Source organism: Brachyistius frenatus, unplaced genomic scaffold, assembly GCF_029030835.1.
Source record: "Brachyistius frenatus isolate BFR_SWC_R1_liver_20210118 unplaced genomic scaffold, ASM2903083v1 Contig_168, whole genome shotgun sequence".
Lineage (NCBI taxonomy): Eukaryota > Metazoa > Chordata > Actinopteri > Embiotocidae > Brachyistius > Brachyistius frenatus.
This window is the reverse complement of record NW_027210767.1, coordinates 610,128-637,090: the sequence shown is the minus strand read 5'-3', so window position 1 is coordinate 637,090 and position 26,963 is coordinate 610,128. Positions and strand designations below refer to the sequence as shown.

General features: G+C 44.0%; 2 protein-coding genes across 2 annotated transcripts in view; both read right to left on the bottom strand.

Moving 5' to 3' along the window:
- akap6 (A kinase (PRKA) anchor protein 6) overlaps window positions 1-12,181 on the bottom strand; it is a 171,329-nt gene extending 159,148 nt beyond the window's left edge. Inside the window, exon 1 of the mRNA XM_069717070.1 lies at window positions 11,948-12,181. The gene's annotated coding sequence lies outside the window, so the exon portion shown is untranslated. The remainder of the gene's footprint in view (window positions 1-11,947) is intronic.
- Window positions 12,182-18,537: 6,356 nt separating this feature from the next.
- arhgap5 (Rho GTPase activating protein 5) overlaps window positions 18,538-26,963 on the bottom strand; it is a 43,544-nt gene continuing 35,118 nt past the window's right edge. Inside the window, exons 5-7 of the mRNA XM_069717072.1 lie at window positions 23,801-23,932; window positions 20,792-20,897; window positions 18,538-20,329 (exon numbers count right to left, since the gene is read on the bottom strand). Coding sequence (XP_069573173.1) covers window positions 20,011-20,329; window positions 20,792-20,897; window positions 23,801-23,932 — 557 coding nt within the window. The 3' untranslated portion in view covers window positions 18,538-20,010. The remainder of the gene's footprint in view (window positions 20,330-20,791; window positions 20,898-23,800; window positions 23,933-26,963) is intronic.

The window sequence follows — 26,963 nt, the reverse complement described above, 5'->3', positions numbered from 1 at the left end:
CCGGATTTTGACCGATTGTCTCTCTCCTATAACGTGAGCAGTGAGACACCGGAGAGGGCGGTACATGGAGGGTCCTCAGGTGTGGAAACAAAGAGACGTGACCAGCGCTCGGAGAAACGGCAGGACAGCGCGGGCCCGGTGGCAGGTGGATTTACCTTTAAAATAAACCCTTTGAACTGAGACTAGTGGCTGGGGTGTGATTTGTGTCCGAGGAACCCACAACGGTAACACGAACTTGTTATAAAGTAATTCTTTACTTCTAATGAAAATAAAGATTCATTAAGTTTCCAAAAAATTAATGACTGAGTTGTTAATGGGTTTCTCCTGTAATGACCTCTGGTTTAACAGAAGCAGAGTGCTATAAATGTACAAGAGTTCATTTGGGAAGTCTGAATAAAAATAGACTGACTGTAGACGTATAAATGGTGGTTGTTGCTGATTCAAAGGTTCAACTTTAACTATTCAAGCAATCAGAAAACACACACACACACACACACACACACATGCACACACACTGGAAATAAATGGCACAAAAGGAAAATGGCTGGGTTTTTTTTCAGCCAAAACCAACCTTAGCTTCTTTTATCATATAATTTTATCATAGAAATATTTCTCTTTTCTATGGAACACACACATGGGGGTGACCAAGTAACCAGCAGCCGTCAGTGTGTTGCAGTGTGGAGTGACTCAGGCTCCACATTGATAAGGATTAACGGCAGCAGTAAAGCAGAGAAATGATGTCAGTGGAGCAGCAGAACAACAACCAGTCGGTGATGAAAATCAACCTGCCTGACAGGATTAAAAACGCTGACCCAGTTCATCTGAGAAGAGGAGTGAGAGCGAGGCCGGTCTAAAGCACGAGCTACCTGTCGACGACCGAGACGTAATGTTTCCATCTGTCATCATTCCTTAAATAAGATTTGAATCTGTTTTTCCAGCTCTTCTATGTGCACAAAGTCTTCTTTTCCCTCTGAAAAACTGAATAATATTCTTATTTTCATTATATTTAAAGTTACAACCAGCTGCAAGTCTCACCTCTCAGAGATACGACATCTGTTTTCTGCTCTTGCTATTTGTTTTTTTTATTCTCACCTGCAACCATCCCCAAATTCAGGCTCTTTTGATCAGACACATCAGAAACACTCTGAGCCAAAGACACTGATTAATCGAAATGCATCTTTGAAGTAAAACAATCCAGAATTTCAGAAGAAGAAAAAAAGGAACAATTAAACAGAATTCTGATTGTTTTTAATCAAATGTTGATCTAAATTATTTAGTTCATGTTTTCACTTTGATGCTTCATGTTGATCTGTGTGTAGCTGATGGTATTTTTTCAGTTCATTTATTCACTGTATAATTAACAAATATTGCTCCGCTGTTTTGCCCTGAAACACGAAGCTGAGAATCACTTCCTTTCGGTGAGGCGTGTCAGGATGAAATCAGCGGGCAGGAATAGATAAGACGCCCACCGCATCACCGTGACCTCATCAGTCACATGACCACAGAGAAGAATAAGGGCTGGGCCGGGGATCCGAGACAGGGAGCAGCGATGATGATGCTGATGATCATCATGATAGCGGTTGTGATGACTCAGATCAATACCTGGTACATCTTCTATGTGACTTCTTTCTGTGTAGTTTTAAGCCCCTGTGAGTCAAACATCAGTTGCACCTTTTAGATCATGTTTTCAGCCTCATTTATATATTCAAAGACCCGCAGCATCAAATTCCTGCTCTGACAACACTAAAATAATTAGTTTGTAGCCATAAAGGAAACTGTGTTTGTACTGATAGTTATGAAGGATGTCTTCATGCATTCTGCGACAGCAGTTGAAAAAAAAACACCTTCACACAACAGAGCTGTGTGTTGATGACTTCATTAGTCAGCTGACAGCAAATGGGTCAATTTCCTGCGGAGATGCCGACGGGGACGCAGGCTCGCATATACCGCAGCTGCTATTGTATGTACTCACAAATACACACATACGCTATATAAAAGTGTGCGTGATGTCTTACATAAATCATTGAACAAAAACTGACCAAATCCATTGATATAAAAATGCTCGTAGCCTGTGAGTCTGCAAAGTAAAACCAATGTAGAAGTGCCTAAAAGTGCAATACCACTGAGGGCCACTAGGGGCTGGCTCCAAAAAACCTTTGGCTCCAATAGACTCCCATCCGAAAAGTCAATAAATGTTTTCCACAAGTGATTATGGAGTTATTTGCTAAATTCACTCCTTCTGAAATAATTGCTGTCAATAATTAAATATTAGTCTTCAAAGAAGGAGCTATATTTGGGGGTTTGTCTCATTTGATTGACCTGATGGGGGTGCAGTCAGGTTTCCAGTAAATATGGGCGGGCCATAGTGTCAAATCCTACCATACTATTCAGTATGCCAGAAAAAGATTAAATATGTCACAGTACATAGTATGTGAAATTCAGTGCGCCAAAAGTACCAGGATGTCCTACTACATCTGGTCATATTTCATAGTCTGCAGACCAGCATGCTTCTCTGCCGGTTCTGATCCACAATCCTTTGCACAGCAGAAGATAAATAACATCGACTGAGTAGCCGAGAGAGTTGGTGGAGCTAATGCTCTGCAGCTGCAAGAAGAAGAAGAAGAAGCATTACAAAGAAGTGTCACGTTAAATGTAGCACTCGTTCCAAATCACATGCAGTTCAAATGTCACGCTACAGATCGCAACAGATATGACCAAGAGGGTCAAAGTTCAAGGCACAGTTTTAGGACAACTGTATGCATACTGCATGCAAACTTTGTGGCTGCAGTACGTACTAAAAGTAAAACGAAAGACTAGGAGATGATGACGAGGGTGACGACCAAAAAGACAGTTCACAAACCGATGCTCAAACCTCAGGAGACAAACTGTAACAGCACAGATCACAGGAGTCCTAAATGATGTTGCCATGCACAGTTAATAACAGTTAGGCGACAGGCCTCCTGAAACAGAGCAGAGTGACGACACTCAAACAGAACGTCTGGTAAATTAGAAAGTCTGGTAGTCTATATGCGCTACGATCAAAACATTTTAAAAGTACATCCGGCCCCACAGCTCCTTCACTGAGATTTGTATTGTTCAGTCTTCGGTCCTTTAATCTGATTGAGCGTCTTTAACGGTGTCTCGGCTACAAGGACGCACAGGCGTTGCCAGAATCCCCCAGTAAAACGTCCCGTCTGACGTCTAATCCGCGCTGATCTTCACGATTCAAAGCGTCGCGGCTGTTTGGGAATCGGCGGTGCGACAGCAGACTATTTACACATGGATCCGTTTCATCGGCCTTTTGTGAGATTAAAATCGAGATTAAAACCACACTGGGGAAGATTTTTCTTTTACGTAACGCAGCAGCTGTTTTATCACAGAGCGAGGCTGAAGAGAAGTGTTTCCTCCACTTCAAACGAGACGCTGCAGAAAGTGAAGCTTGATTTTTTTTTTTTTTTTTTTTTTTTTTTGTCGTTTCTTTGAAGAGTGACAATGTTCCCACCTGGGACTGAATAAGTAAGGTAAATAAACCAATCCACAACTGGGAAATTATTCCAAACAGAAAAAAGGTAATACAGTTTTGCTGACAACACAAAACCCTCTACTATTTTTCAAAACATTTTTGTAATCGTGGGTTTTTTTTTACATTTGTTCAGGTAAAACTGTCATTTTAAGCATGTTTTGCTCCTTTTTTGGTAGTAATTTAAATATTATTCGGAGTAATTTTACAGTCTTTAAAAGTCAATATTTATTCTATGGTTTACAAATCCCTGGTTTGTAACCTCCTTCCTCGCCTCACCTTCACAGCCACGACCTGCCCTGCATCTATTGGCCTCGCCCACACCACGTGGTGCACCGGCAGACGGAGGATGCGGGTGGAAACGCGGCTCTCCATCGACACCGAGTTATAAATCATGAAACCGAACGGTGTGTGTTAGAAGGAAGGTGTGTGTGACAACCGGAACTTAAAATAAATAGCAGGGAGGTCGATGCGGGGAACGAAAACACAACAACGAGACAGACTGCAGTCACGGAGGACTAACAGGGCGTGGGCTTGTGTGTGTGTGTGTGTGTGTGTGTGTGTGTGTGTGTGTGTGTGTGTGTGTGTGTGTGTGTGTGTGTGTGTGTGTGTCCCAAGAGTCTACCAGCCCTGCCCCAGTGTAAATAATGGATGATTAGAGGAGGAAGATGTGTCGGAGGATCTTTCATCCCCGTTTCCTTCTCCATCTCTGTATTGTGTTCCTGACCGAGGAGATGAAGAACGAGAGCAGCAGAGGTAACAAAATTTAAAAATTAAAAAAAAAAAAAAAATCCATGACGTGTTGTGGCTGCATCAGCATCAGCAGCGTGCATCCTCCCTGCACCACAACCCCACTAAGACTGTACAAAGAATGCACCTGGAAACACAAAGCAAGTAGAAGACAGGGGAGCGACAGATCAGAGCGACAGATCAAACTGATAGCTAATATTTTACTTTTTAATACATTGTAGTAAATGTAGGTTCAACTGAGGGAGGGACTCCATAATTCATTGTTTACTTACAGAAACTCCACTGAGAGAGGCTTTAAGCTAAAGTGTAATTACAGCCTTGCAGACATGAAAGATGGTTTACTACAAAGGCAACGTTACGTGTTTACGTGAAAGTGCCAAACCTTAATAACAGCAAAGTGAAAGATAAAAAGCCGCGGTAACTGCTGCCTTGAACGTGCAGATGTTGGCTACTCTGTCCTGCGTTTCTTTGCAGCGTTGGTTGGATGCATCCTCTTAAATGAATGCCCCACTGGTGCAGCTTTGACTGAAGATTAAAGGGCGGCACGGTGGTGCAGTGGTTAGCATTGTCGCCTCACAGCAAAAAGGTTCGGGGTTCGAATCCGGTCCTGGGCCTTTCTGTGCGGAGTTTGCATGTTCTCCCTGTGCTTGCGTGGGTTCTCTCCAGGTTCTCCGGCTTCCTCCCATCATCCAAAAACATGCACCTCAGGTCAGGTTACCTGGCGCCGCGCTAGTGGCAGCCTGTTGCAGCAGCTCCCCCCTGAGAGCCCCCCTGCTGTAGCGATGAAATTTCCCCTCGGGGATTAATAAAGTGAAAAAAAAAAAGTCTAACATCATCATACAGGGGTAAGAAATGTTAATTAGAGGGCATCACAGGTGGCGGTCAGTGGATGCTGTTACCTCCTAATGTTTGCACCTGTTTCCAGGTGTTATGCTAAGCTAAGCTAACCAAATCAAGCCCTTAACCATAATATCCCTACACCAGGAGGAATGACTGAAGTCTGTGTTCTTCATTCTTTAGTTTAATGAATAATATAAAATGTAATTACATTTGTATTTTCCTTTCCAGCTTACAGTGACTTTTCTGTTGTAAACATTACTGTCGCTGCTGTAGAAACAATATTTGATCACATTTAGGATATAAATCTATTCTTGTGTTCTGAATTTATTATTTTTTTCATAATTTGCAGCTGGTCAAAGTCGTGTACTTACAAGTAAGACCATTACGCAGTTTATCAAAAGGGGGGGGGGGGGGAAGACATTGTGCACAAATAAGAGCTGTCATAATGTGTCTTTCACTGAAACTTTGATAACTTTGTCATCTTTTTTCAAATTTAAAAAAAAAAGAAAAAAGAAGTTCTTTAATAATGAAAGAGTTGATCAGATTATTGATAAAGAATTGGATCAATAAGAGTGTGGATAAGATTTCGAAAACAAATAAATGATCTCTACTTGTCCCTATAGCTGGACTTCTGTATACATTCTGACTATTTGAGGATGAGAAATTCACAGTTTAAATCAATTAACTATGAGCTTCGTTTAACTAATGTTTTAGGATTATTATTCTTGTGGCACACAATGGATTTCTTAAAATAAATACGGTCATAATAACAGTCCAAAATTAGGTGAAAATACATTGGTTTTAGTCCGACAACGGCACCCCACCCGTCACGGTAATCAAAGCATTTGAACCCTTTCAGAAACCAGGACAAACCCTGAAATGTGTGAAAACGGTATTGACTTTTAATACGTCATGAAATGTTTAACATGTATCAGTTAATTAATAAATAATTCATTATCAGCACACATCTATGAAATGACCCAGGAGGCTGCACACACTTTACATGCACTCTTCCATACAATACCCCCCACTCCTCTGCACTGGTTTGCCTCCACATTACATTTTATTACATTACCACTCCGCACTTTCCAGTTTGGTTTCCTACTGGGACCGAACCATTACTGTGAGGAAGCCTCTCCTCCCCCCCCTCCCTCTCCCAATAATTACGGATAATATTACACTGCAGCGTTATCACACGCCGAGTGATCCGAGCTACGCACTTTCTGCAGAATTGTTTCAATCATCCGATACGTCCAGTGATGATAAATGTTCCACGTCTCTCTGCAGCAGCCGATAACGTTTTTTTTCCACCAGAAACCGACTGAGCAGGTAAAACTAAAATAAGGCAGACGGAGAGGGAGAGGACAGGTCAAACTAAAAGGACGTCCTCTCGTTCAGATTGATTATGTTGTCTGGGAAATGTGTTAAATCTGTCTGTGTTTGCGCACAGTTACTCCAGTAACCCTGCTGCGAGTCGACATGAGACGACGGTACAGATGAGGGAGAGTAGCAACCGACTTACAGCAAGCAACAAAACTCTGTTCTTTAACAGTTTGAGTAAAAATAAAACTCAATTTTTGACCTCAGCTCGATAAACACTTCAGCTATGATGCCGAATGATTAAAACGGTATCCGTGGGCAGTGGCGCTTAATCCGAATAAAACTAAATTTACAAAACTTCCTGGTGCAAAATTGAAAGTTTAACAACTTGGAACATGCGGTATCAATTTTTGCGAGAAGAATCGCACAAACGCAAACTTTTACAAAACTTCTACAAATATTTACGTCTCAAGAGGTGAAATTCTCTAAAGCTTTCCATGAAATTAGGTGCAAAAGAAATAAAAGTCTCTATTCATAGAAACCTGGAAATCACAGCAGGTGATTTCTAACCACCTCCAGAAATAAGAAAAAGAAACTAGCGGAGGAGAACGAGAAACGGCCGGAGTTTGTTAGATGTTGTAGAAATGTAGAGTGAACATGGATGCAACGCCCCCCCCCCCCTCCTTCCCCATGTATTCAAACAACCCTGAACCCTGACCCGCCTCATGTGGTACCCGTTCCAGCCCCACACACAGAGATGCTGTGTGTGGAGGAGGGGGGGGGGGTTCCTCACCCACACACACACAGCTGACTAAGTTCCCAGCACTATTGTGTGATAGAGAAGGCCGAGGGGCCCTCCCTGGTCTCTCAGAGCTTCATACAGAAAGCTTAATTAACATGTCAGACTGCGCACAAAGTCTTATATAATGTAGTACATGCAGCATCCATATTAGACTTATTTAAATCCCTTCTTAAAACCTCGTTCATGGGGAAGCCACGGTGGCCTTGAAAGACAAAGCTCCTATAAAAGCGAAAGCGCGAAGATCTAGAAATGCTACACATCAAAAAATAAAAAAAAAACAATAAAAAAAAAAACAACAACATTAAAATCAGTAAGCTATTCAATTTACTGATTTACAAAGTTGCCGTCTTCAGTGGGGCTGCGGGGCGTCAGCTCCGCTGTGGACCAGCATGCAGTTCGCCAAATCGGCGGGTAGAGAATGACTGCTGCACACCTGATAACGCGGTGCTGCTGTCACAGCGAGTATACAGAATTAATTAAGCAACATTTGCACACATCAAGATCAATAAAATCACAACAGCGTCTACGAGCTGTATCCAACGGAGGCGGTAATAACGCGCATGAATGTGCAACCGACGGGAAAACACGAGAAATAACCTAATTCCACGGGAACTGTAGCAAGTTCCACAAAATGCTTGGAACAACTTATGGATAATAAAATACCGTAATAAAAACTGCTTGCAACTGCATCTCCGAGAACCTCATGAGTCATTATAAATCTATGTTGAGCATGAAACAATTACAAAAGTAGAAAAAGTTTCAATTCCAGTGCAGATCTCCAAATTTGCAAAGACACTAAATATTTCAGGTTAAATGTTGGCAAAGTTGATTTAAAATGATGTACAATATATCTGGGCTATATCAATCGGATCACAGTTGGAATCAAAAGAAGTGGCTCAAGTGCAAAGATATAAATCAGTTACTGAAGGACAAAAAGGGTGCCCCCCTTAAACGTTTGTGTGTGAACATTATTCTCAAAGCGATCATCACAGGCTTAAAAATGGGAAAGACATGAAACAGTCAGATTGTGGGAAAACAAATGATTTTAACAACAGTAAAGCTCCTGGTCACGCCAGATATTCTTTTGATTCAGGTTTATTTTCTATTTGCTGTATTGCACTGCTGTTATTATGTTGAAAGAATCCTCTCAAGTGTCGAAAATGTTTGCAAAGTACCCTCCTCCCCCCCCCCCCCAAAAAAAAAAAATTGAAATATATACACTGTACATTTAAAGAAACGGATGACTTGCTTAATCATTTAGATTTTTATTTTTTTTTTTTTTTCTTGGAACATTTCCAGCTGAGGTTTGTTCAGTGTTTTGCCAGCGAAACTGACCTGAAATGACTTCAATAAACACCACAACACCCGGGCTGATTAGAGAGGATCCTGGGGGAGTGTGTCCCTCCGTACCGGAGGATCCACTCATTAGCCACCTCTGTTTACACTCCGACTGTGTTAGCCGAGGACTCCTGCAGGGTGGAGGTCCGGGAATGAATGGTGGAGGTCACAGATTTGGGCGACCAGGGTCAGAAGCTAATGGCTAATGCTGAGTTAGCAGGAAAAGTTACATTGCGAGTTGAATTGTGCACAACAATGGCAAAAAATTGAAATAGATATCCAGCCGTTTGGGCCTCGAGCTTCTTTTTTTTTTCCAGGTGTCTGCAGAAGTCAAAGCTGTTGGAGCTGCTAACAAGGTGAAGTGAGGAGCCTCCTGCATTAATGCCAATCATCGTGTCCTAACGAAGCAGCGTGTCAAGGAACACAGCGAGGGGAAAGAACGGCCGACCTCCCCGTGTGCCCTCAGCCAAACCTTCGGGCCGTTTAATGGGCTGAAATGACACCTGGTCGAGTTTCTGAATCAACACGTCGGGGTCGTTTCATCCGAGCAGACAGAAGCTATCTGAAACAGCAGCGGACATGTCCTCGGAGGAGGAAACAAACTGGCTGGTGAGGCCGATTTTTCAATCCTAAAGCAGAAGCATATGCCTGAATAAAATGTAAAACAAGAGCACAGAAAGAACATGAAAAGAAGAAGGAAAATGAGGACTCGAATGGCTCTCATCAATGTCCTGTGCTTCTTAACTTGGTGTTAGGATTTCAGCTCTTTCAGCATCGTCGTGCTCACTAAAACAGCTAAAAGACAGGACTAGTAATTAAATCCAAAGTCAACTATCTAATTAAAGTTTAGACCAAGCCGCAAATTCAAAGCCAGACGTGACCATATTTGGGCGAGCTGGGGAGTGGGAGGGGGGGAGCGGGTGGTGGATCGGACTGGAAACGTGACGATACTACGTCCCGCCCACCGATAGCTGTAACCTGACTGCACCACAGGCCTGTCAATCAAAAGGACACGTCCTCAAAAGTACATATTTTTTCAGCTTATTTCCTAATTAATGACGGGATTATTTTCAGATGGACCGCCAGACAACTAATAAGAAGGAGCGACTTCAGCTAACAACACCGAGATAACTGGTGGGAAAAATGTATTTACTTGATATTTCATGGAGAGAAGTCGAATGGGAGTCTGTGGCTTTTTTGGAGCCAACCTCGAGTGGCACTCGGTGGTATTGCAGCCTAAGGCACTTCCGCCTCGTTTTTCAGACCCGGAAGCTACGCCCACCTGAAGAAAGCGGCAGCACAAGGAGTAACTTCCTTCCCTCTTTGTTCCAGCGTGGATTTTAATCCAGCAAACCGCCTGTAACAGGAGGAGCCTCCACCCACATTAACCATCCTCGCCTTTCCTCTGACATCTACCCCTCTGTTCATCTCTGCAGCCTGGCATCCCAGTTTAACAGGTAGTTACATCATATCCTGTGGAGTGGAAAGAGCAGGCAGCGAGCCGAGGTCGTGCTTGACCACTCGTGCTGTACAGTAACAGCTTCCTGCTCCTCATGACCGACGAGCAAAATGTCAACATGTCCCTTTAAAACCTCCCAGTCCTTCTATCTCTTCTACGCTGTAAACTGGAAGCTGCTTTTTTATATTTTTTTATTGTTTTGCCTCCTGTCATCTAAGCAGTTGAGACAAAAAAAGAGAAAAAAAGAAAAGAAAACATTTTAGGGAACCTCCTTTTAGGGCGCTTTGAAGAAACATGAGAGCAGCCCGTCAGCCATTAATGCAACATCACAACATTTATTATGTCAATTTTTGTACAGAAAACGTTCCCAGAAAAACCTCTGATCAGCAACAAGGCCGCCTAATGTCACTTTTAGACAAATAGCCTGTTCACACCTGCCGTTCTCATCATTGTCTCCAGTGATCTCACATAATGATACATACAGTATTTTATAAGTGACGCAACTCTTCGTGGCGTCATCCAGTGACTATGAGCAATTTAATTGACCAAGGAACAACACGATCACATCTCATCTTTAGTTTGCAGGAATCAAGAGCCGCGAATTCGATGTCGGGGACGAGTGTTTGAACGTTTGGGGGGGATTTTCGGCGGCCTCCTTTCTACAAAAACCGAGAGATGAAATCGCGCCGTCTTCCAGTTTTAGCTCCAAATGAAGTGGTTTAAAATGGATGAACTCTTCCCAACCCGTCTTATCATCTTCATGTTTCTCTCCCCGTAAGACCTTCTTTTCGGCGATTCCACCGAGCTCGCCGGCAGTAATCAGATAGTGAGGCCGAAAATCCCATCGTCTCGCATCTGCCTGCATCCGGTGATTTCTGTCACTTCAAGTACAACCGAGCTGCAGTGGATCAGGTGTGAGAATGCGAAGGGTTTTCAACTACTCCCCGTCAGAAGGAGAGGAGAGTTTGCAGAAGATGCAGCGAGATAAGGCAGCAGAGTTTTCGCCCCGCCTTGAAGTGCAGCCTTTTAAAAACAGCACTGGACATGCGGCCACGCGATGCTTCCAGTCAACGAGATTTACCTGCATTCATCCTCCATCCTTTCTCTCCCCGCCCACCCCTCCCCCCTAGAGACTTTTCTGTCACAGGAAATAAACACATGGGTGTGCACGAGTGCGATGGAGCACTCGGCTGCCTGGTTAGCGTGAGAATACGCGAAATAAAAGTCTGCATTTTCAAACACGGAGCTGCAGAGTCAGCGCAGGCCAAAAGTTGAACCGAGCTGGAGTCGGACGTCGCTCCCAAAACAGGAAACACACTTGAATTTGAGTACAAGTCTGGATTCGATGAATTTGAACATGAAAGTGTGTGTGTGTGTGTGTGTGTGGGGGGGGGGGGGGGGGGTAGTTTTAGCGGCTCTGAAATGATCCGATCTTTATGGGACGACAAATCGGGAGATCGTAAAACACCCGGCGATCCAAAAACCAGCACGAGAGAGGTGACAGGGACCAGTCTGACAGGCCGGGACGAAGCAGGGCAGCAGCCTGTGAGCCGAGGGGAGAGGAGCTGGCCTCTTTCTGTATGCAGCAGGCAGCGTGAGCTTCTGCAGAGCAGGCCTCCATAACAAAAGCTCAGAGAGAGAGAGGGAGACAGGGAGAGACTGGGAGTCACCTCCCTCTGCTTCTGTCTCTCTTCATCTCCCTCTTTCTTTTCTTTCCTTGCATCTTTCTGGGAGCGTTAGCATCAGACGTCTCATTAAATCAAGCATTCCGGGAAGGATTAGACACACAGACGCACGCACACGCACACGCACACGCACACGCACACACACACACACACACACGCGCGCGCACACACTTCTCTCTTCACCATATTCAAAACAGAGGGAGGTTACTCAGAGCAGGTTCAGCAGTACGTACCACATCTCTTATTCTCCTCCTCTGCCTCTTTCAGTCCATCTTTCCTCTCTTCCTCTTCCCCGTGAGGTGTTTGGAGGACGCAGCGGGAGGAGGGAGGTGCCTTTGATGTGGTGTCGGTCCCACTGCAGAGACACAGACAGAGAGGATGCTAACACAGAGGAGGCTAAAGCTAAACTAGCCACCAGCTCAGTAAGGGATGGTGGGACGGACGGATGGGAGGGATGATGGTGATGATGATGCGGCACCTTTCGGTATGGAAACAGAGAGAGAGAGAGAGAGAGAGAGAGAGAGAGAGAGAGAGAGAGAGAGAGAGAGGGGGGCGCCCTGTTACCTTGGAAACTGAGATGATGTGATGGAGAAGGTGGAGCCGAGCGCTATTGGCTGACAGGGTGTGGTGCTCCCCTTCCTGAGGGAGAGCAGGGAGGAGGAGGAGGAGGAGGAGGAGGAGGGAGGATGACAGAGCAAAGCCTGCTAAGGGAGAAGAAGCAGCTGCTCTCTCTTTCTCTCTGCCTGAGGAGGAATAAAAAAAACAAAATACACAGGGAGGACTGGAAGCCATCGACGCCCCCGTGTGGACACTCCTGAAAGTGCAGAAGGAAGAAGAGGAAAAAAGTGCAGCGTTTATCATCAAGAAATTAAATGTATTTATTCATACACGTGATAAATCGTCTCTACCTTTAGTTTACTCTTATTTCAAAGCAGAATAAAGGCCTCCGATTCTCCAAAAATAGTATTAAAACATAAAACACGTGCTGCTATTGTTGGTGTAGCGTATAAACAAAAACAAAAAAAAACAAAAAATATGGCTGCTTCAACATGGAAGCAAACCAGACACTAGGAAACAAATAAATATATATGTGCTGTTATTGTTGGTGTAGTATATAAATTAAAAAAAAACATTGATAAATAATTGCCTAACTGAAACATGACATGCAAACATCATGAAACTATCTAACTTGGTCCAAAAGAGTGCAATTACTGATTTAGTATCAGTTTTAGAGAAATTCAAGTTAATTTAGTCTGTTCCATCCATCACTTCCTTCACATGACTATATATATATATAATCTTTCTACTCCTTGAAAAACTCATAATCAATAAGCAACAATTACGAGAATAAAAAAATCAAAATCAAAAGGATTCAATATGAAAAATGACAACTCACCTGCTTCATGAAGACAGCGTTGTTTGTTGTTGTTGTTGTTGTTGTTGTTGTTGTTGTTGTCGTGGTTTGATTCAAAGTGACCAAACAGCCAGCTCAGCAAACACTGACACCACAGCGCCATCTGCTGCCAAACTACAATAACTATCAGCACGAAAACAAAATGCAGCAGTGCTCAAAACTCACATGACGTCTGATGATATTTCTGTCATTAGCTGCTGATCGAGGTTTTTCGCTGAGAGCACGCGGTGAAAAGGAGGATTGCGTTAATGATGGCGTCTCTTCTCCAGTAAAATGCCTGTGAGTGCGCGTGAGAGCATGTGATCATGTGAGGAGCCACACATCACACATGGGTGGTGATTTGTTTCACCTGTGATTGACTAATCAGAATATCTTCGGGGGGAGAAGGAGGGAAGATTCAAGCCGTTTCAAGCCCTTCCACGTTGTTTAGATTAATTGTGCACGGCCTAAATTAAAAAAAAAAATTAAAAAAAATGTGCATAAAGATTTAATAATAATGACCCAACAAAAAAAGGGAAGGTCTGCAGAGCATTTCTGGAAGATAAAATAACTGGAACATGAAAAAAAAATAATAATAATAATAACGCGCAAAAATGAATATGAGATTATAGTTAGAAAAAATAAAAAAGTGGGTGCAACGGTTTGACTGAGCTGAAATTAATTTGCAGGCTTAAATGTAATTGTTCAGTCAGGTACCAAAAATAGCTCAATCAGACGAGAGGTTAGCTCGGTGTTCATTAGTCATCTGTTCATTTTGCTCATAAAAATGAAAATGCATAAAAGATAACATGGAAATATATTTAATGGGGGGGGGGGGGGCAAAAACAAAATTGGGTTGAAAACCATCAGCTATCCTACAATATGTCTGAAAAACGGTCTTACATGAATTATGTAAACAGTTGTGAAATCTTTCCAACCACAATAAAATCTACTGGGAGGTTTTAACATCTCCACAATGCAGCAGGTTGTGATGTCTGGTTGGTGTGCATTTGGATTTCCGCTGGCACGCACTTTGCGTGTCCCCGTGCACACCAGTCAGAGCCCGCGGACACATTATCTGGGTGGATAACAATGTCGTCGTTGTACAAGAAAAGCAGCTGTGACTGCGTTCATCAGTTGTTGTTTACCTGTTTGTTTGCGTTGTGTAACCAGCCTCATCCCGCATCCCTCCACCAGGGGACCCCCCAAGACCTTTGGATGATGAAGCAGGAGTGAAATCGTGCTCACTTTCATTTCTAAATGCAGAGCATTTTTTTTTTTTTTTTTTTTTTTTTAACATAAATTCGACTGTGCAGAATTTGTCATTTAGTTTTGAGTAATTGAAACCAACGAGATAAAGATGATGAAATACAAGGAATAAACCTGCGAACTTGGTTTCAGTGGGTTTGTAGGAGTTTAACCGTGCCCGTGCACGTAAATCGCGTCTGACAGGATAAAATGGTTAAGTGGTGACGTTTTATGTCCAGAAGGTCAAAGGTCAGCTTCTCTGTGACGTCAAAACATTCTGCAAAAAAAAAAAAAAAAAAAAAATTTTTCTCACCAAAAGAGGAGATTGTGACCATATTTATTTGTTCAGATGACATTTTCTGTGCCGTCCGTCAGGTCGAAGATATCCATCCACGTTTTAGAATTTGGAGCTTCTTTGCAGCAACATCCATACTTGAAGCATCGCCTGCTGTCATGGCAACAACTTCTATTAGCATCAGCTTTATCTGGAAAAATTCCTTCAAAGTCTTCACTATGTAAAAAAAAAAGACCAAAAAAAAAGACTTACAGCAAGTTTTGGAAAAAAGAAACTTTATTTTGAAAACATTATGGAGAGAAAACAACCAAAAGAAAAAAAAAAATGTTTTAGAGTTTTTTTCCATTTCTGAAAATCATTTTTATTTACTATAATACAGAGCAGATGTTAGAAGTCAGATGGTTTGTACACCGGTGTGACTGGATGAGAGCAGATCTTATTAACAAAATTATAATAAGAAGAAGAAGAAAAAAAAAAAAAAAGAACAGTGATTGATTGATGGAAAACTACAGACGAACATCTTAATCTTGAATTATCTAGCAGCTGCTGAGCCCCCCCCCCCCCCAAACAAAACAAAAAAAACGACCCTTGAGTGTGTAGATCAGGACGCTCTTGGCTGCGTTCCACTCTCGCCATTCACTCGCCTCGATGTGCCCTTTAAAGTCCTCTGCGGTCCAACGGCATAAAGCCCAATAAAACGGGGGGAAGGGGGAGGGGGCGTGGCTACGTCCCGTTGGGGAATACTGAAGCCCTGTCGCGCAACCTTCAACCCCGCCGGTCACACCTCAAAAGGAAAATGATTTCTCACTCGGACGCGCGCTGGTCCCGTTCCAGACACGCGTTCCCCTTCAGAGCGCCCTTTAAATCAGATCTGCGCTGATGTCCGACAGGAGTTTGGCTCAAGTTTCTGTCCCGTCAGTCCCGTTTGACCTTATCTCAAATTTAAATAATTTTTTTTTTAAATCCAACACAATCGTCTGTGTTGGTTTTTATTACTTTTCTAGCGTCTGAACTTTGTCTGCTTACATTTTTATAACTACTCAGTTTAATGTTTTAGCATCTAAAGTAAAACCGTTTTGACTATTGATTAATGTCATTAAGCTCCACGAGTACAACAAGGCTTCATTTTGACCATTTTGACCAGTTGACAGTCAAAATCCAACAAAATTATTCATTTATATTTGCATAAATTTCACATTGGAGAGCTGCAACTCGGAAAAGGTTTGGCATTGTTGTTCGATAGATTACTTAAACAATCAAAATATAGCAGATTTTCTCTGAATGCACTAATTGTTTCGGAGCTGGAGGGAAAATAATTTGGGTGTCGGATACTAAAGTCGTCCAAAACAGTTCAATAAAACCCACAACAGTGGCAGAATCTCGACAGAATTGCTTGACGACGCTGCAAAAAGACATCAGCCATCTAGAGAGACGGCTATATCGAGGGTTCAAAAAGAGCGAGCGAGGACGCGCGTTTACAAAGGGACGGGTGTGCGTTGGTCAAGTCTTCTTCGACCGGCGTCTCTTGGGTGTGTTAAGTGTTTTTTTTTTTTTTTTTACTTAAGATTCAGGTTCGAGCTCACAGTACCAGATCCTGCTACGTCAAATACCAAAAAAAAAACAGAAAAACTTTAAACTGGGGACAGCTATCGGATCCCTCCCTCCATTTACTTCCGGGAATGACTTTCAGGAATAATATCATGGAACAGGACTGGAGACGGCTGCAGAAAGTGCAGAGGGGAGGGGAGTTCAGAGAAGTGTTTGTTTAATAATGATGGAGACTAAAGCTGAGGAAAAAGCCATGAGTGCTGAAGCTCATCTGTTTTTTTTTTTGTTCTGGATTTTGTTCAGCAAAACCTCAGATGGTGGATTAAAAAAAAAAAAAAAAAAAAAAAAAAAGTAGCAGCAGCTGCAAATGAGATATATATAATATTTGACATTTGTCAAGAGTGGAAGTCTGCAGATCACCACAGTAATGTTTTTAATGTTGTAAATATCGCCCGATTTTTTTTAATTTTTTTTTTTTTTTATTCCGTACCTACATTCCTGTTTTAGCCTGTTCATCGCACAAAGCTTAGCAACAGCTTCGGTCGCTCTTACGTTTTTTTTTTTCGGACTCCCCGAAAAGATTTTTCTGTCCATCTGGATGAAAAAAACGTTTTAAAAAACGTTCCATCAGCTGCATCGCCAAAGAAACGTTAAACCCAAGTTAAGATCGTTTCTTCATCCAAACAAAGACTTCGGCCAGAAATCTCCAAACTCCTGACTAAGAAAAAAAAAAAAAAAAAGCATTATTATTATCGACACTACAACTGAAAATGAAGGGATTTACAGCATTTTAGGGGTTCACGTGAATGTGAATACTTTCCTACAACATAACTTGGAAATGAACTTAATTAAACAGAAAACAAAGAAAATCTCCAGTTAAACCAAATAAATATCCATTCATTATTCATTTATTAGTGAAAACTTTAGTCTACACATTTGTTTTATTTATTTAAAAGTGGGGTTATGCCAACGCGGACACTATTTTCTTTGTAATTAGTAACACATTAGCAGCAGTGGGAGGATCTGGATTGCTTTCTAGCAGCAACACCACGTCGTTAAAAACACTCCGTTACGTATAAAAGACGTGAAGTATTGGAAATATTTAAACTTCTGCAGCGGAGTAAAAGTGTTTCCCTTTGAAATGTAGTGGAGTCCAACTTTTTTTTTTTTCCAGTGAACTTACAGACTTATGAAATAAAAGATATATCGTAGATGACGTATAATTTATAGCGTTTTAGAGCTGCAACGTGGAAAACAGGTTAAAAAAAAAAAAAAAAAAAATCTCAAGCAGCAAAGAGTGTTTTTTTTTTTTTTTTTTTTTATCCAGATGGCCAGAAGTACATTTGTGTAAATAAACCTGTGATGCGTGTTTAATGTCCTCTCGCGAAACGTCATCGGGGATTCGTGTTTTGGAGGAAAAAAAAAACCCGCCGAGCACGAGAGGAGGAGGAAAAACAAAAAACAGAGCCGCGTGAAGTTTTGGGTTTTTTTGTGGCTTCGTCTTCATCAGAAAGTCACCGATGAAGAAAGCTAAGCTTCTGTCGGGCGGGCCTCAGAGGAATTCAAACCCACCGATCTGTCATCAAACCCTCCCCTCTACACACACACACACACACACACACACACACACACACACACACACACACACACACACACACACACACACACCAGAAAAAAAGATGGTTTCAGTTACACCATCCAAACCACAAAGAAATATGATTATAGCTTCTGACAGATTATAGTCCAGTACCCCGTGGTAGTTCACTAAATCAGCATCTTCTGCTGCTGATAAATTTATATATATTTATATTTATATATATATACTTATATATACTTCTTTCCTCTATTTTGGGAAAACTATTCAACATATAACCAAAAATATGATATCAAGAGTTGATTTCTTGCTTGACTGAAAAAAGGGAACGACATGTTTTTTTTCTGTGCGGGAAAAAAAAAAGAAAAGGAGATTCAGATAAAAAAAAAATTAAAAAAAAAATGCAAATCTGAACGAGAGCTCCTCGAGAGTTTCTTTTTTTGCTTTTTTTTTTTTACTTCAAACTTTTTGCTTTTTTTTTCCTTTACCTCGCTAAGTGGCAAAAAACAGAGACATGCAAACTTTCGATTCCAGTAAACCAACGAAAACAGGAGAAACGAAAAAAATGGAAATGGGAAAAAAAGAGAGAAAAAAACCAGAACCCCCCCCCCCCCCAAAAAAAAAAAAAATAAAAACAGAGAGTGTCCTCCGCAAAGCGAAGGTAGCAAGGGAACGCGGAAGACGCCTCCCAGAACGCATCGTAGTGGTTTCCTCAGTCATGTGCCGTCGTCGAGGGGTCGGGGATAGGAGGGGGGGGGGGTCGCATTAAGAGTTAGAGACCAAAAGTTCGGTTGAAGATTCTCTCGTGCGGAGCGCTACGAGTCCGAAAGTCCACAGTTTTAATCTTCTTTTCCCTTCTGAATCCCCATTTTTCTCTGCAGAGAAGGTACAAACTGGCTGTAATACAGACCACAGGTCAGTTCACACACACACACACACACACACACACACACACACACACACACACACACACACACACACACACACACACACACACACACACACACCAAGACGCACGCACACAAGCTGGGTAGAAATCAGATGTTACAAAAAAATATTTTAAAAAATGAAGAAAAAACAGACATGAAATTGGCATGTGGACCTTTGACACAAATCGTGCATGTGCTGTCCTTTAAGGGGGTCAAAGTTCATGTCGTCGGGAGGGGACGGGAGGGGTCGTTGTATTTTGTCATTTTTTTTTGTATTTATAACTAGAGCTCCACCTCCCACCTCCCCTAAAAACTACAAATAATCCAAACGTTTACTCCGCGAGGCGTCCAGGTTTTTGTGAGATTGTTTGAATTTCAGCATCGTTCCTCTTTCTGATTCGGGGGTCAAAGGGCAAACAAAATGAAGAAGAAGAAGAAGTAACGTTTTCCTGTGCCGAAATCTGCAGGAAGACTCTGTGAAACCTCCCCCGACGGTCCGCGCGAGAGTTCGGTGAACGGTCGGTCAGACGGCGAAACGAGTCGACCCGCCGGTCGCCATCAGATGTTTTGGCGGCGAGTTGCAGTCGCGGGGATTCAGCTTCCCCCCGTTTCTCTTGTCTCGGAGCGGGAACAAGGAGGGGCGGGGCTTAGCGAGGGGGACACGGGACCCCGGTCTGCCATTCCATCAGGGTGAAGGTAGGAGGTCGGTCTTTACTTTGCCCCCAAAATGTGCCGCAGACTTCGAGTCCTCGACCCCGGCCGCGCAGGCCAGCGTTGCAGCGAAGTGTCAAAATCAAATCGTCGACTCCTCTCGGCCTCCGTGTCATAAAAAAAAACAAAAAAAAAAACGTTTGCTTCAAAAGGTGTCGTCTGATTGTAATTGCCTAATCCGGGATCGACCTGGTGGTCGGAGCGGATCTCCCAGATTAGGTGTGCCGGGTCCAACAAACGGTCGATGCGTCTCTAAACCCCGCCCCCCCAGCCCCCCTCCACCTCCGCCCGAAGCTCATCCAGCTCAGAATCGATGACAAACAGCGGCCGATGAGTCGAAGACGGCCGACCGGGTTGTTTAATTTCTTTTCCTTTTCTTTTTTTGTTTTGTTTTACCTGCCGACCGGCGATTTTGCAGAGCAGAGAAGACGACCCTCGGCGGCGAGCGGCCGGCTGCGCGGACTTCCCTTCCCTTCCCTTCCCTTCCCTTCACGTCACTTCCCTTCCCTTCGCTTCGCTTCGCTTCGCTTCGCTTCACTCGACGTGCTCCCCCTTTTCTTTTTCTGTCCGTGGCCCTTTCACATGAGCGCGTCGGGGTGCAGCGTGTGCTGGATCTGCTGCGGCTGCAGCGGCGGCGGCAGCTGCAGCGGCAGCAGCGCCTCCACCATGTTGTGGCAGTGCGGCGGCGGCGTCCCCTCGCTGCTGGAGCTCTCGGCCACCTCGCCGCCGTGGAAGAAGTAGTCGCTCTGCACGATGAAGGACTCGATGACCGCCTGGTTGAGCTTGGTGGTCGACAGCGTGTCCTTGTTCTCGAAGTCGGGCCGCATCAGCGTCGGCCAGAAGCAGATGGAGAGGTTGTCGGCCGTCATCAGCGTGGTCTTACTGTGCTGGCTCACCCTGCAGACGAGACGGGTTCACAGACGGTCAGTACGTTTGGACGTTGGTTGGGTCATGCTGACAATTTAACTCCCAACGCACGCACGCGCGCGCGCACGCACACACACACACACACACACACACACACACACACACACACACACACACACACACACACACACACACACACACACACACACACACACACACACACACACACACACACACACACACACCACCCACGCGCACACACACACACACACACACACACACACACACACACACACACGCGCGCGCGTGCACACACACACACACACGTACACACACACACACACACACACACATGCACGCACACACATGCGCACGTACATCATCCCCACTGGCTGCAGAGTATCATGTACGTGTGTGTGTGTGTGTGTGTGTGTGTGTGTGTGTGTGTGTGCGTGTGTGTGTGTGTGTGTGTGTGTGTGTGCGCTTTTTTACCTGTTGAGGTGCGTGATGATGTATTTGAAGACCTGGTAGTTGACAGAGGGAAACTTCTTCACAATCTCCCGCAAGACCTGCAGGCGCTCGATATAGTCCATGATTTCTGACACACGCACACACACACACACACACACGCACACACACACACACACACACACAAAACAGAGGAGAGAAGACAGAAGGCGTTTTACATTTTACACACATTCTCTCTTGGGAACGGAAATTATACTCTCTGGAAAACAAAAGGCTGAGCTGCTGCCAAGAGCATCTCCCACGCTGTGCGCACGCACGCACACACACGCATAGAAACATACCAACACGGAGCCTTGTTGGCAGGAACAGCGCGAGCCTGCTTCAGGTCTCACGCTGCGCAGCTTAAAACAAACAGGTCAGCTTTCTGCAACAGTCAGAGAACCAACATGCGCCGGCAGCGCCGGGTCCTGAACTTCAATACGGATCAGAGTCCAGAAACGTCTCGTCGTTCGGTAGCACGTGTAGATACCGAGGCTGCATCCACACCGACGCGAATAACCGCTACGATATTTACTATTTAGTCACAGCGTTTCCCCGCTCACGTCCTCTCCGCGAATTGTCGCTCGCCATAAGACGTCGAATCCCCCCCCCTCCCCGAGCCATTTTCGTTTAAAAAAGGTTCCCATCAGCCGCAGCGCTGTTGTCGTTGTTTTTTTTTTTGTTTTGTTTTTTTAAATTAGCTTGTAATTTGAGGTCAAACACGTCGAGAGACGTCCCGAGGACTTTTCGAGAGATTTTTTTCCCACATACAAATGATTGATTGAGAAAGAATCCCAATTAGCGGCAAACCCCTCATCTGATCTGATGACGTGCAAACGTTAGATTGGAAACAGGAAAAAAAAAAAAACACATTCCTGCCCGCGTTCCTGGAAAGCAAGCCCGCGGGTTAAAACTCCTCCACGTTTCGCTCGCCTCTCCGGAGAATCCATCGCTCTCCTTCGGGCGAAGGCTCGCTGGAGTCGAAACCATCTACTTATTAAATATTTACATAGCAGATGTTTAAATAAGAGCTCCTGCCTTTCGATTGTCACAACAGAACAACTTCCAAAAAAAAAACCACAAAAAAAAAAACCCGACCTTCCCTCTGCGTCTAGATATATTCTCCAGGATATTCCAGACGTTCCCGGAGCAACGGGAAGCCGTTTGTAGTTTTAATTTTGTATTTCTTTTTCTTTCTTTTTTTTTAAGACGCAAATTTACAGCCGCGCAACACAGATTCTTTCATCCGTCACCTTAACGAGGAGCTGCGGCGAGAACCGAAGCCCTCTAATGGCTGTAGGGGGAGGAGGGGTCAAAGGTCGTCAGTCCACGCCATCGCAGTTCGACACGCGGGTCGCCGCGGGGCCGATAAAACAATTTAATCCCCTTTTTATTAAGTATACATCACAAGGCAGGAGGCAGGAGGATGCACTTCAGATGATCTCCGCCGCTGTGTCGCAGACGGGAATAACAATTTAATGACGGACGGAAGCGGGTCGATCAGAAAAGACATGAAAGGCAAGTTAAACATTATAGAATAATAAAAATAAATAATAATAATAATTTTTTTTTTTTTTTAATCCATATTTTGATCACCATCAACCCGATTTTCATCCCTTCATTCTTTCCATCTGAGAAATAATAAAACCTACGGCTATCCACACGCAGCGCTTCACTGGTATCGTCATGTCAATCTGAAGACACGATTAAGACCCTTTTTAACAGCGTAAACTGCAAAGAATCTAGAAAATTATTTTGAAAATGACTTAATTGATTACTAAAATAGCTCCCCCCCCCCTCCCCGTCTCTCTTCTTCCGTCAAATCTGTGAAACTCCTAAAAGTGTGCGTGGGTAGGTATGAATTTTTTTATTTATTTTTTTCCTTCCTGTGTGTATTTTTGGCTCATTAATCTGCCGTCGTCAGCCCGGCGGTTTCAGCACTAGCGCTGTCGCTAATAGACAACCCGGAAACACGCCGAGCCGTCTGACAGCCTCCCGGGGGCTGAAGAAAAAAAAAAAAAAAGCCTCTTAAGAAAGTCTGATGTGGCAGAAAGCTGCAAAACGTAACTCGACTTCTGCTGCCGGAACAGACGGCAGGTTAAAGTATTCGCGGTTGAGACGGCAGCGTGTCTCTGTTTGAATTTAGTGTTTTACTTTATTTTGTGTGTTTTGTTTTGTTTTCTTAGTTTTTTTTTTAGTTCTTGTTGTTTGTGTTTGTTTTTCATTGTCCGGGTATCAAATTTCTGCTTCTCAAGACCTTTTGCCGGGAGAAATTTAAAAGGAATAGTTTGACATTTTGGTCCCCGCTCGCAGTCAGGAAACATTCTGGCAAGAAAACCTCCTTAGAAGTAGTTTTAAAAACGAGATTTATGCAGTGAACTTCAGACAGGAGATGTCCTCTCAGCTTCCTCATTTCGAGGAGTTTATTCTTTATCGGTGAGCAGGAGAAACGCCGACTGTCGTCTCTTTCGTTCTGAAACTGCTCAGGCGACAGCATCGGCCGCTTTGAGTGCAGCTGAAATTTTTCCTGCAACGATCTAAAACATTTTTTTTTTTTTGTCAAAAGTTTTTAGGGCCAAAATTGGCTTTTGGATTTTGGGGACAAGTTTTTACCCCCTTTACGCCCTGAACCTCTCCTCTTTGTGCTAAGCTTGGCTAAACAGTTGCTACTAACCAACAGCAACAGCCGTCTTCTCGTTACTGTAATTCTCAGCGCGAACGTGAAACTTTTCCTTTAACTTCAAAGGTCCGGCTAAACTCGTCCCCGCATGTCACAAAGTGCAGTTTCGTGTGTTTTTATATAAAATTCTATCGAGCCCGGCAGGTATCGGAAGTTTTTTTATTTATTTTTTTCATCTCATCGTCACAAATTTACAAAATTTACAATACCTCATCGACTCGGCTGGTTTCCAGGACCTTAACACAGTGTGTCAAAGTGGTGTGTGTGTGTGTGTGTGTGTGTGTGCGCGCGTGCGTGCATGCGTGTGTTCTTACTCGCAGCGTCCACCAGCTCTGGGTGCAGGCTGTAAGGGATGAGCGGGTCGGGCAGGTCGGCGAAGAAAGCCTTCAGCGCTCCGGCGGCAGCGTTCACCGCCACATCCATCGCCACAAAGTCGATGCTGTGATCTGCAGGGACGCCGAGAGAGACCGAGAGAGAGAGAGAAAGAGAGAGAGAGAGAGAGTGACTCAATTCTTCTGCCTTTTCTTTTGTTGTTGTTGTTGTTGCAGGAAGGAGAATGCAGGTTACATGCCCCAGGAGACAAAGGAGGAGCAGGGAGAAGATCTGGACATCTACAGCCCCATTAGCGTTGCAGCAGTCTACCGTAGTATTAAAATGAATGGTCGTCATACCGTTCACAAATGCTTAATTTGCATTAACTGCATCTTATTTAAAAATGCAACAAACAAAGATGTCCGCCTTCACGTTGCGACACGGGTGCTGACATCGGTTCAATGTACAGTCTCTTTTAAATAACTGCTTAGAGCGCTTCTGACGGCGCTTTTCTTATAAGTTTTACAACCAAATATTAAAATAGTGGCATAAAGAATCAAAACGATTCAAAAGAGAGGAAAATCCTACTTTATAAAAAAAAAAAAAAAAAAAAAAATGTTTTTTTAAAAGGGAGACTTTTTAATGATCCCGTCACCGCCGTGATACTTTCTGAGGTTATCGCACTGTGAACAACGCTAATCCCCACGTGTAGCAGCGCTGCCGCGGGAGACGAAGCATGACGGTGCGTCCGAACCCCGTTAGATCCGCGTTAAGCTCCGAGCGAAGTCTCCCCAGAACCCGAGTTCATCCACTCCGCCGCGTCAGCGCTTCAGTTCGAGAGGATGTCAAAGAGCCTGCGACGTCGAGAGCCCCCCCCCCCCCACCCCTCTCCTCCCCCCACAGCTCAGCTTTTGTGTCTGGAGCGGGAGGACAGAGCGGCTCTCTGATCGCGGCGAACAGAGGCCCCGAGTGTTCCTGCCACGGAGCAACAGAGCGCCGCGTCCAGCTCGCTACGCCGTGCGTCGCCGCTCTGTTACTCCTGTCGAGATGAAGGAGCTCCATCCCTCCAGGTTTTATTCACACAGACCAAAAAAAAAAAAAAAAAAAAAAAAAAAAGTAGGTCGGGTCATCTCTTCAGTCTTGGAGAGCGCCGAAACTCTACACGCCGATGTCAGCGTTCTCATTAACCCCCCCCCCCGCGTTTAAAAATACGGTGTAATGACAAGCTTTTAAAAAGAAATTAAATATATAAAAAAAGAAAAAAAAAAAGAAAAAAAAAGAAGAAGGAGTGTACATCAGCTCCTGCTTTTGACACCTTGCGACAGCCAGATGACGAAGCGAAGGAGGAGAGAGAGGGAGAGAGGACGGAGGCCCGAGGTAACGCGACAGCTGTCACTGTGAATCTTTCAGCCCGCCGAGCTTCAAACGCTCTCCAGGAAACGGAGAGCGATGAGGATGCACGAGACGGAGAATACGTCAAACTGAGAGCGGCGGGGAGACGAGCGAAATGAAAACGGTGTTCCGCGAGCAGCTTCGTTCGACTGTTTCCATTCGACATATCGGCAGCTTCTTGCGGTGCGAAGAAGCTCGCGGCCTTATTGACAGCGGAGCTAACTGGCTGTAATGGTGTGCTCTTCACAGGAGGGGGGGGAAGGGGAAAGGTCTGAGTTTACTTAAGATGTGCACGAGCAGCGGGTTCAAACGACGGGAGTCAAGCTGAAGTACAGCAAAAAAAAAAAAAAAAAAAACGGGGCTGAGTCCGTCTCTGACAGCTGGATGGCAGCGTGCTTTCTGGGAGGACGTATTTATTTATTTATCTATTTATTAAAAGGGCACCGAGGCCACCGACGCGGCGTTTAGTCGTCCACGTTCGTGGGGGAGAAATACACCGAACGACCGATCAGAGCCAAATAACTCCAAACTCTCAAACCAACGACCACGCGGGTCAGACGCCTAAATGAGGATCCCTCATGCAGTTGGCCAAATGTCCGCTGCAGCCAGCTCGTTTCTGGGTTTGGTTATAGTCAAGACTAAAAGTAAACAAATGATCCATATTAGAAAAAATGGTGTATGAGCAGAGTCATTAAACGTCTCAGCTGGCCACATATTACGGTTATTGGTGTCGGCAGACGCCACAAATCACCAATATTTGGAGAAATGAACTCGACTCTGTATTTTTGGTAGTGAATTATTAATAGAGGAGAGCGCCAGCAACCACGGAGATAAAAGACCGAGAACAAACGCCAATGAGACACAGAAAAAAAGGGTGGTTTTTTTGGATTTTTGGCCTCGGTTGTTTTTTTTTTACTCTGATTCCTTTAGGGATGTACTGTTAATGTTTCGAAACTACACTTCCCATCATGCTTTGGGTGATGTAAACAGGAAGGATGGAGCAGCGAGTTAGCTGTGGTTTCCCTGCATGCTCACTGTGGATTTGTTTACATTTTGGGAGATATCAACCATGAGAAACGCATCGTGGACCAGCAGTTACTTTACGTTTATCGTTATGACTAAAACGTGAATCATTTTTGGATTTTGATGCGAATTTTTTAAGCTTTTATTTTATTTTAAAATGGACACATGAAAAACTCCGATTATTAAGCACTAAGGGATAAAAGCATTTGATCGTATTATTTATCTTCACCTTATTTTAAGTTTACATTACTTTTTAAAAGGCAGATGGTTTCACAATCTGGAAAATAATCTATTTAAATAAATTTAGGCCATTCGAGTGAACTGCAGCTTGAGATCGGATAAACTGATCAGCAACAATAATAAAAGGGACGAGCATCAATGTCCGGCCTCCATCTTTCAGCGGCTTGGCTGTAAAAACTGCTGCTGACCGTGTGTGCCGGTGATTCCCGCCAGCGGTGACTGTATTTACTCTCAACAGCCGCTTCAGGCAGCTCACCAGCCATCGCCAGCGCAGGTTCGACTCCGACTCCGGACATGTGTTTCTCTTTAAAGCACCTCTGCCGCGAGCTCCGGTTCTGAATCTGAGTCTTTTTTTTTCTTCTCTTCTTTGCGGCTCGAATTTACTGCACACATCACACAAGAGCTGCCTGCTCGATTGGGAACATGCCCCCCCCCCCCCCACACACACACACACAAAAAGAACTGCGGAGTTCTTTAAACGACTCGATTTTGAGTTTACGGGGGGGGGGG